The sequence below is a fragment of the Setaria italica genome, chromosome IV (genome assembly GCF_000263155.2).
Source record: "Setaria italica strain Yugu1 chromosome IV, Setaria_italica_v2.0, whole genome shotgun sequence".
NCBI classification, from domain to species: Eukaryota; Viridiplantae; Streptophyta; class Magnoliopsida; order Poales; family Poaceae; genus Setaria; species Setaria italica.
In genome coordinates, this window is record NC_028453.1 from 38,747,263 (window position 1) to 38,758,151 (window position 10,889).

Genomic DNA, 10,889 nt, shown 5'->3' on the forward strand with positions numbered 1-10,889 from the left:
CCGCCGGCCGGCGGGAGGCCGTTCAAGTTGCCGGCACCGACCACCGAGCAATGGCCGCGCGTGAGCCGGTGACAGGCAAGCCAACCTATCTTGGCGTGATTTTTTTAGTGGAAGCGGATAGATAGCGGAAAGTTGAATTCTACTAGTTTGGTTGCGTAAAAGGAAACTTGTTTCCTCAGATTAATTTTCCATTTTTTTTGTTTCAGAATGTACTAGTACTGAAATGGGCACTCAAGAAAGCCAAAATGGGCCATAAAGATGAACTAGGCCGCTAAAGAAAACCCAGATAGCTTTCCTCCTTGGTCTGGGCTCTAGCCATTTTTGTGACTTGGGCCTTGGAAGACCTGGAGCCCCGAGTCTAACCTGAATCATTTTTTTTTTGTCTTTTGTGTTCAGAGTTTTTTTTTAAAAAAGAAGAAATTTCGTTTTTCGAAAGTGAAACCTGGACTCTCTGTTCATTGATTGATATTCAGCATTCCACTAAAAATTAATAATGTTCAGCGTTGCATCAACAAATTCCCGCCTCAAGTGTAAACCAGTTGGCTCAGGTAGATAAAATTTGAATAGAACGAGGGGCTCGCTGCAATTCTAAAGAAAAAGGAGCACGTGGTAGGAAGCTTCCCGAGACATCGGGAGGAAAAATTGAAAGCGTCAAAACCGGGAGAGTGCTGCAGTCTCGCGGACCGGACGCGAACTCTCCTGAAGCCGCCCGATCCAACCCAAACCAAACTGCCGAAAGGAGCAAAGGCGATTCCCCGCCGCCTCGGGCCCCGCGGCTAGCGCGAGAGATGGAGGAGACGGCGGCGGCGGCGGCGGCGGTGGAGCCTGCGGCGGAGAAGGCGACGTCGTACAGGTACTGGGTGCGGGAGTCGACGGGCGACGCCGCGCCGCTGCCCGCGCCCCGCAAGCTCGACGCCGCCGACCTCGCGGCAAACCCCGCGCCCACCACCCTCGGCTCCGTCTGGAACCAGGTCCGCTTCGTACCTCCGCTCGCTTGATATAGGCATATAGCTGATGAATAAACGGGGGGGAAATTGTTCCTTTTCTTCTTTTTTTTTCTTTTCGTGTGCCACAGTAGTCAGTGGATTGACACAGAAGCTTGACTAGATTGACTTACTTTGGACTTGTCCTATGTGAGAAAAGGGGTACTCGATACATTAGTACAGTAGTCAGTAGACAGGTGGGGTATATAATTGTGTATCCCTGTGCTAACTCTCAAACCAGAAATCGGTCGATCCTGTTTGTAAACACGAATGCCACAATCTCACAGCCCACAGCACTGCATATAGTTATAGATCAATCATATTGCCGGTTCTTGCTCTCCATGACAACTCCCAATGTAATTATTGAAATGTAAGAAGAAGCCGACTCATTGGAATTATTGAAACACGCAGAATGCTAGAGATGACACGATACAGAACTTCTCTTTGGCTAGTCCCGACTTGACGGGAATTCATTTGATAAATGCCCCCTGCCACAAGATTGGTTATATAACACCGTTTCCTCTGTTCAAGTATGAATCACTGTTGCCTGATCATCTTTTCGCCCCAGTTCTGATAGCTCCTATGGAATTGCTTGATTTTGGTATTGACAGCGATTTATCTCAAGTTCTCAACTACGTTTTGTTGTGCTGTTTGCAGGCTGGCACCTGGGAGGAGAAGAACCTGAATTCATGGGCCAATAGTAGGATAAAGGTTAGACCTCTGCGGTTATTGTTTTCTATTCTGATGACACACGTTACTGTTTTCTTCTTGGATTTTTGTCTGAGCAGTTTTCCATACTTCTCATTTCTCAACTACAGGATTTGTTGGGGTCTTTAGATCCTCTGGAATTCTCTACTGGCAAGGCCTCTGTTTATGAAGTATCCAGATGCTCAGGCGATGTGAGTACTTAGTACCATATTTCGTCAGTTAAGTTTTATGTGCTATGTTAGTCAGTTGTTGAGACTACCTCTTACAGTCTAGTATTAATAAAAGTCTACATAACCCCCCAACCTATTGTATGTAGACTACTTCACCCCCTGACCTACAAAACCAAGTATTTTTACACCCTCAGCTTTGCAGAACCATTTACTTAACCCCCTTGGCTGGTTTCACATAGTGGTTTTGCTATGTTGGGGTGCTGAGGTGGGCTGCCTGACAGGTGGGTCCCACCTGTAAGTGGGCAGGTCCAGCTACACCTCCGATTTCCTTCCCCAGAGCAGCCGAGACGGTCCGCCGTCGCTCCAGCCGCAGCGGCGGCTCCCTAGTCCCACGGCCATCTGTCTTGCCGCGTTCCTCCGTCAGCCTCTTGAAGCTGCAACGAGCAGCGGCTCCCCTCACCCCTTCTGCCATCTCATCCTCTTCTCCGACCGTCTAGAGCTCCCTCCAAAGATTAGTTATGCTATTTCATTTTGATTTTGGTTGATGCGGGAAGCCGGGAAGTCCCATGATTCTTTGTATTTCTCTTGCTCCACGTGCATCTTGTTTGATTGGTTTCTTCTCAATTGATTATCTATCGAAAGAAATTTTTGAAAAAAAAAGATTATCTATTGATTTGTATTTCTGCACATCTGTTTCTGGATCGCCTCCTCGTGCCCGGCAAACTGGCAGGCAGTGCTGGAGCTGCACAAGGCAGGGGGTGCAGAGTGAGACGTAGAGGCTGAAGTTCATCAGTACGGCACCGAGCAGGTCGGTGCAGCCGGCCGCAAAACGATTGTACTCGGCAGCGCTGCAGCGGTGCACTCGAAGACGACGGGCGCGTGGCCTTGTGGCGGAGCTTGTGGGCGGTGGCCATACCTGCTGCACCAGCTGACGACGGCGAGAGGTGGATTAAGACCGAGAGCATGGGAGGCGAGGACAGATCCGATGCCTGACGACGGAAGCAGAGCGGCGGCGGCGGTCAGGCGTTTCTGGGGCTGGCAGCTCGAGTTGGGTAGGAAAGAGCGCATGTGTGATGTGTCATTGGATCTGCCCACTTACATGTGGGACCCACCTGTCAGCCGAACCACATCAGCACCCTGTCCACCTCAGCACGCTGTCATGGAAAAACCACTATGTGAAACTGGTAGAAGGGGTTAAGTAGCTGGTTTTATAAAGTTGAGGGGGTAAAATACCTGGTTTTATAGGTCAGGGGGTGAAGTAGTCTACATATAATAGGTTAGGGGGTTATGTAGACTTTTTCCTATTGATATAAGGTGATGTTTTTATTAATTTTATGGGGTCCATACAGATCTAAGGTGTCCTTTAATATCAACAAGGAAACTGTTGAAATATATTAATAAAGTTAATAGCCTTCAAAGGATTGGACAGAAAAAATAGGAATATTATTTGTGAGGCAAGAGATTTTTTTTATTTCTTAACTTAAATTTTTAAACATGCCTCAGGGTTCGCCCTCTTCATGTTAATTTCCTGAAAACTTTTCCACCATAATTGCTTGCTAGTGGATCAACAAGTATGCAACTTGAATTATCACTAATTTAGTAATTTTGTGACTAATTTTACTACGAATACTTGAATTTTAAACTTGTAATTGATAGCCAATGTGGACACTGAAATAATGCAGATAGAAGTCAGGAATTGATGAGTACCGAAACATGTGCTAGCTTCCATCACTAGTAGCTCAGCAAAGTCAAGCACAGAAATGTTTATCCGGCATCACGATCACAATTTTTCTGGCCCTTTTTTTAGTCAATGAATGGAGAATTAGATAGACATTAAATTCAGCTCTATGGTATCGTTTTTGTTTCTCCGTAGTCAAACAACAGAGGTGTATAGGCTTATGGAGGTCTATTTTCTTTTCTACATTTTGCTAATGGAGTAGTAACTTCTGTTGTTTTAGCTTTACCTTTCTCTTATGAGATTTCATTTAAGCAGTAGTAAGAAATAGTCTCTAGTGTCTCCAAATATTGCTAGATGGAGTCAGATGTATGTTTGGATAATTTTTCCCTTTAATTGTAGTGCATAGGCTACGATAACCATAACCTGGGTTATTTGGCAGGCATTCTTAGTCACGGTTCGCAATAAGAAGAGAGTGGGCTATACTTATGAACTGAGCTTGAAATTCAAAGGTAATCTTGCTTTTTTTTTAATTTCTGAGTTAACATCTTCATCAAGATTGCCTTCATTTACTGAAATATTATATGTGGCGGTGGTTTTCAGGTGAATGGTTAATTAAGGAAGAAAACAAGAAGGTCAAAGGTCATCTGGAGATTCCTGAGTTTTCATTTGGCGAGCTTGAAGACTTGGAGGTAAAAAATACTGTTTTGCATTGAGTTCTGTGAATGTAACTTAGAGTTTGAGGGGTAACTTGATCCATCCCTTGGAAACAACAATTTCACAAAACACACACTTATATATGCTGAATCAGGAAATGCCATCACCTACATGCATATCGATTGGTTTTTTATTTTTGGCTGCCTCTCATAGTGGTTCATGAGATATCTTTTCTTGTGATTTTCTGTCAGGTAAATGTAAGGTTCGGCGATGAGAAGGATCTCTCTTCTGATGACAAAGCGCAAATTTGCAAGGACATGAAGTCCTTCCTTGCACCTATTCAGGGGAAGCTGCGCGAGTTCGAGAAGGAGCTGAAAGAAAGATAGCGAGCTAGGTACAAGGAGCAGGGACACCTATTCATGTTAATGTTTGACCGCATTGGAGTACCAAGATCTACAGTGTGCGTTTAGCATTGTCGATCTGTACGTCGTTTAGGGCTGTGTTTGTACTGCTGTTGAGCTTCAGATGCATGCGAACACGAACTGTGTATGCCTGGTTTTTTTGTTTTCAGAGCGAAACCAAGTTATGTGAGTGGAAGAAGTGCAGGACTGAACGACCTGCATCCCTGTTTGGTGTCCAATCAATTAAGCCATGAATCCCTTTATGCAATGGGCTTAGGGCCAGTCATACTGGGAGACTATGCAAAAAGAAGATTCCCCATCACATCAAACTTGCGGTACATGCATAGAGTACTAAATGTAGATGAAATTAAAAACTAATTGCACAGTTTTGTTGTACTTTGCGAGACGAATCTTTTGAGCCTAATTAGTCAATATTTGGACAATAATTCACAAATACAAACGAAACGCTACAGTGTGCTACAGTGCTGTAACAGTAATTTGGCACCTCCCAAATTCCCCAACTAAACAAGGCCTCGAAACACTCTCTGTATACAGGTTGTGCTGCATCCACTGACACACATATGCAGATGAACAGTGAAGATGGCCGCAAATACTGACAGAAAGGAGGTTTTATTTACCCCTTTAAAAAACACTAGAGACCAGAAAGACGCTCTGGGGGCGTGGGCCGACACTAAAGCAGCAGCAGCAGCAGCAGCATTGGTGGCCACTGTTCCAAATCCAAGGACAGTGGGGGAGGGAGGGCGACGCGGGCTGGCAGAATCAGATTAAAAAACAAAGCAGGAAGCTAATCAGCAAGCGTCGTCGTCATCGTCAGCAGCAACTCCACAGGCTATTAGTATTCTACTCCTCGTGTCGCGGTCAGGCGACCCACGCCGAGCCGAGCAATGGCGGAAGGAACGGTTGGCTGGCCGCGGCCGGCGCGTCGCCGTCGCGCGCGGGGCCCCTCCCTCCTGCGAGCTGCGCGGGTCGTCGGCGAAATTGAGATTCTGCTGTAGTTGCGCCGTCCCCGGAAGACGTCCCGTCCCACGTGGACAGGGCCCCATTTAGACTGCTGCTCGAGAGAACATATCCAGTGGAGACGAGAGGCGAAGCTGATGAGCTTGCTAGCCTATTTTTGCTTAGGATGAAGTGGATCGTGTAACAAAGATCCAAAGGGAAATCTCACGACGCCGTATGTGGCCTCGTCATTCGAAGCCAACCGCTCGCTAAACTAAAAGGGAGATCGCTCATAGGATCATTATTCGCGGTGGTGGTCGCTCTCGGTCCCGGCCAAGCTCCACTAGCGAGCGAGGTGGGCGGCACGGGCGCGACGCGACGAACCGCGAGGGCGCGGCAACGCTTGAGCTTCGCGGGAGGCCAGTGGCCAGAGGAGGAGGAGCTCGATCGGCGTCGTCGTCCACGCCGGAGGCCCGTCCTCCCCGCCTGTCTTCGTCCAGTTCCGGCCCGCTCGTCGCGACGGGACCACTCACACTGCGAACTGTGCAATGGTAGGGACGTGTGTGCGGTTGGAGGTTGCTACGCATCGCGTCGCGCCTGGCGGCCTGCGCCACCATGAACCCATGGATGATGGATCTCCTCCTCCCCGCGCCTGGTGGCCTGGTCCGTGGCTGCCGCGCGCGGGCCCGACGCTGTCTCGTCGTGGCCACTGGCCACCGCCACGGGGGATTCTCCGCGCTGCCACGGCCACATGAGGCCGGCCGGAGCGCTGGGCGGCGCAGAGGATGCGTTCGCGGCAGCTCGCTGCTGCGTGCGGTTCGTGGCTGCTCGCGCGCGCCATTGGCTTTTTGGAGAAAGCGACCCGAGATAGACCCCAGAGATTTTTTCTATTTTTAAACTTTTTTTAATATATTTTTTAAAAATAACTTCTACCCAACTTTATTTGCACGGCGTGACCCTGTTGGTCGCGTCGTGCCTCGTGACACGGCAGTTAGCCGCTGCCACGCCACATGCACTTGGCGCGACAAGCTTGTCACGCCAAACTGCCTGGCGTGGTAGCGGCTACGTCCAGGTCAGCGCGTGAGTTTCTTCTTCCCTCTCCCTCCTTTCTTACAATTGCTGCCCTCGGTCGAGCTAGCCCTTCTCCTCCCCACCGGCTGCCGTGCCACCCGATCCCCCCTCCCAAATCCTATATTTTGAGCTAGGAAAAGTGGGGGGAATCAATCCCCGCGTCATTGGAAGGTATTCCCCTACCTTTTTCCTTGTTTTACCATTGCATTTCGTAGATATTTGAACAACTACGTTAAGCTTGGGTTAGGGTAAAATGTTGAATGTTGAAGCAATGGAAGTTCATGTTGATAGATCGGAGTCGCAGTGCACTTGTAGGTATCGTTCTACCCCTAGATTTGATGTTTAGAAAATGTAACATATGCTTGATTGATTTAGTTGGAGGTATGCAACGTAGATGAATGATAGAATTCTTGGTAATGATTTAGTTGGAGGCATGCAATATAGATCAATAATGTTAGATGAATTAGACTTGTTCATTAGCAACACAATAATATTGTTTAAAAATCTAAGTTGTGGGCAAAGAGTTGACTGCGTATGAAATAAGCATCCATTACTACATAACAAACTTATACATCATGAAAATTTCAAAATGAAATCCTAAACCTAGTTCACCTAATCACCAATGGAATGGTAAAAGAAAAAAAATATAGGGATACCTTCCCAACGACGCGGGGATCGATTTCCCCCACTTTTCCCACCCAAATCGCCGAAGGGAGGAGGAAGGGCCGGCGCGCCTATCAATATTGGACGCTGCCGCGTCAAGCAGTCTGGCACGACAGCATGTGGCGTGACAGTGCCTCGCCCTGTCAGCGTCGTGCTGGCGCGGCTTGCGTTGCCGCGTCAGCGTGGCAGCGCTGCCGCGCCAGTGCATGTGGCGCGGCACGGCGCGACAAAAGGGCCACCTAGTACAAATAAAGTTAGGAAGGTTATTTTTAAAAATATCTTTAAAAGGTTTAAAAATAAAAAAAATTCTACCTCAGCAGCGCGTAGCAGTTGGTCCGAGCGAACCGTCGGCCCACACCGCCACCCGCACCGCCGGCTCCACACACCACAAGTTGTGGCGCTCTCGCCTACATGGACCATGGCCATGATGATTGATCGGGATTAGATGCGAGTGGATATACCAAGATACCGTGCCGAATCAACGGCTGACGCAACGCTGGTGGAGGAGCAATTGAACCGGAAATATATTTTTGCCGATCGGGATCTATAACTTGACGCTCGCTGATGATTCGCAGCTCCTCCCTCCATCCCAAATTACAAGTTATTTTAATTTTTTAATACATAAATATTATTATTTATCTACATATAGAGTGTATCTAAAATGCATAATAAAGTTTATGAATTTGATAAAGTTAAAATGACATGTAATTTACCTAACTCGTGACTGCGCTGTGGCCATGTCAGCACCGGTCGACACGTGTACAGTTCATACAACACCATCAGCTAGCTCCAGCTCTCTCTGCTACCTGCTTGTCACGGCACTTCCAATGAAAGAAACCATCGTAGTTTTCATAGTCTAGGATATTGTATCAAGAAATTATCCTTCACAATGTAACTTTTTTATCTAGAGTCTAAATAAAAATCCAACTAATCATTCTCTCTTCTAGTTCCAAATCCTTTATGCATCATGCAAATAAGGCCAGCTCCAGCTCCACCGCAAACGCCTTCTCCACATCTGGCACTACAGCGAACCGGCCCAAGAACAGCTCCAGTTGACGGAGCTCGGGCCTGAGCTCGATGCGACGCGGCTGCCGACGCCCGTGCTCGCCGTGTAGGTGACGAGGCCGGCCGTCGGGTGCGCGGCCTCCTCCTCGACGTCGGGGTCCGCGGAGGAGCCTCGGCCGCGGCGAGCATGGCGGCGGCGGCCTGCACAACAACGGCAGCGGTGGCCTGCTCAACGACGGCAGCGCACTGTATCCAGAGGAGTGTAATGGAAATCGGTGGTTTCTCTCCAACGCTATTTCTCTAATTTTTTGGTGCGTTGATTCACATGAAGATATAGTTTCCTGAGAAGGAAACCATTTCGTGGCAATGTGTTCTCTCTCTACGTTAACTTCATTGCCACATCAGCAAATCGCTGAGTTGTTGATGTAATCAAGAGAGATAGAAACTATCATCAATGTCTTATTGGGACTGCCTTAAACTGCTAAATAAACACAACCTCATCAGTGGCTCAGTCAGCAGTATATGTGGGCAGCAGTCGGAGTGAAATCAATGGATGTACATGTGCACGATGGGGAAAGATTGCTTCAGGGAGAGATTTTGATCGTCTCCCTCCCGGGCCCGCACGAGGTCGACCGGGCCTGTGGCTGGCTGTGGCCCGTGGGTGTGGCAGCGGCGACCTCGCTTGGTTTGGTTGGTTCACTTGAGCAGAGCAGAGCAGAGCAGCAAGCTGAGGGCGAGTGACCCCGACGTGCTCTGCTCGCGCGATATGCCGCCGCCATACGGCATATTCCACCTTCCTCCTCCCCTCCGGCGGATGGCGACGCTTGAAAAGCCCTGACGTCGAAACCAGATGGCGGCTGCTGACGGTGACGACGAAAAACCAAAAATGCCAACTTGCGCCAGGCGACCAGGCCTGGTGAAAAAGGGATCGAGAGAACCCACAGGATTTAGTATTTACCGCATCGGAGGAGCTTAACGCCATGTAATAATCATGTTCGGGATGCAGACCTTAACAGGATAGATACACCTTGGATGAGAAGGCAGGTAAAGTCGGACACTAGTCTACGACAATCGTGCCAAATTTGGCGCTCCCATTGTCAAGGGAGCAGACGAGCAGTAGTGCACTATTTTTCTTTCGTTTTGTTCGTCAGAAAAGGAGAGGGCAAAAGCGTCATTAGTAACTAGCATTCTGCTGAGCTAGTAGCTTGTCCTTTGTTGGATCTGCATCGACCAATCCTAGAACGAGGTTACAGGGAATCTATCACCAAGCCAGTGGAGCCTGCCCCATCGCTTTCTTTTCTGTGAGCAAAATGTTTCAGAAAATAATTTCTTGCGAGCAAGTGGATCAGTGATGGGGACAAAAATCTAAAAAAAAGAAAAACGGAGCCAGCTTGTGGTGGATTGAGAATGTCTGAATGTGTATAGGAAGCTAACCCTTTTCTCAACCTATCAGAGTATGAAGGGTTCTATGTGATCATTCACAAATTTCTGCAAGTTAGACTATTTTCAGAGAAAAGAGAGAGACAAAGTTATAGGCGGCATGATTGTAGGTTTTCTCATACAAATATTGTTTTAATCTTGATGAGTTCATGGCCCCATGCTGCTTCTTCTTCTTCTTTGACGTCGTCGTTTGCACTGGCCCTTTTCTTCTGCTTGCACTCTCCTCGCCTTTGTTTCTTTTTTTTATTTCCCTGTGGAATTCACATTTTGGAGCTCACCTAGACCAACACAAACACAAACCTAGTACTTAGTATTAGTAATGAACCCATCTTATCCATTATTTCTGCCTCCAAGTATCTGCACTAACCACTGATTATTGAGGCTAAATAATTCCGTGTCTCACTGTCTCATGGACATACACCACTAGACTAGTCACTAAACAATTGCCACCATGCAGATGAAAACCTGACGATTCCCGGCACGTCTGCCCTCTCGACTGCATCAGGGGTTGCGCAGATTCCGTCTCCCATTTCTTTTATCATCCTTGTCTTAATCCAATGCTTATGTCAGCCACACTACCAGGACTAGTTTTGTAATGTCACTTAGGGCCTGTTTGGCAACCAAGTGTTAAAATTTAACACCTGTCACATCGGATGTTTGGATGCTAATTAGGAGTATTAAATATAGGCTAATTACAAAACTAATTGCACAGATGAAGTGTAATTCACGAGACGAATCTATTAAGCCTAATTAGTCCATGATTTGACAATGTGGTGCTACAGTAACCAATTGCTAATGATGGATTAATTAGGCTTAATAGATTCGTCTCGCGGATTAGCACAGGGTTCTGCAATTAGTTTTATAATTAGCTCATATTTAGTTCTCCTAATTAGCATCCGAACATCCGATGTGACACTGTTAAAGTTTAACACCTCGTATCCAAACACCCCCTTAACGTGAATGGAGCTTTTTCACACCATCCAAGATGTCGTCGACCTCTCCATTTGCCTGCAACGATAAACAATTCTCTTCTGTGTCCTATTTTTTTTTACACCGAAAACTCCTCATGATATGTAGGTTCGGACACTAAACAAATGACGAAAGCTAAGCAATTGAATACTGGTAGGAAAGCCAAAAGGAAAAAAAATCCCCCCATTAA

At 47.4% G+C, this 10,889-nt stretch overlaps 1 protein-coding gene across 1 annotated transcript; it reads left to right on the plus strand.

The window, feature by feature from the left end:
* The first annotated feature begins 650 nt into the window (after positions 1–650).
* LOC101786331 lies at positions 651–4,862 on the plus strand. The gene is made up of 6 exons (XM_004966290.3): positions 651–971; positions 1,641–1,694; positions 1,802–1,882; positions 3,979–4,048; positions 4,140–4,228; positions 4,445–4,862. Exons 1-6 carry the CDS (start codon positions 789–791, stop codon positions 4,577–4,579), a joined length of 612 nt encoding a protein of 203 aa, XP_004966347.1. The 5' UTR covers positions 651–788; the 3' UTR covers positions 4,580–4,862.
* The last annotated feature ends 6,027 nt before the right edge of the window (positions 4,863–10,889 follow it).

Bases quoted from the DNA above. Each gene is read 5' to 3' on its own strand.
- LOC101786331 (XM_004966290.3), top strand. From the start codon at position 789: ATGGAGGAGACGGCGGCGGCGGCGGCGGCGGTGGAGCCTGCGGCGGAG. The intron at 972-1,640 runs GTCCGCTTCGTA...TGCTGTTTGCAG, and splicing joins TCGGCTCCGTCTGGAACCAG to GCTGGCACCTGGGAGGAGAA. The intron at 1,695-1,801 runs GTTAGACCTCTG...TCTCAACTACAG, and splicing joins GGGCCAATAGTAGGATAAAG to GATTTGTTGGGGTCTTTAGA.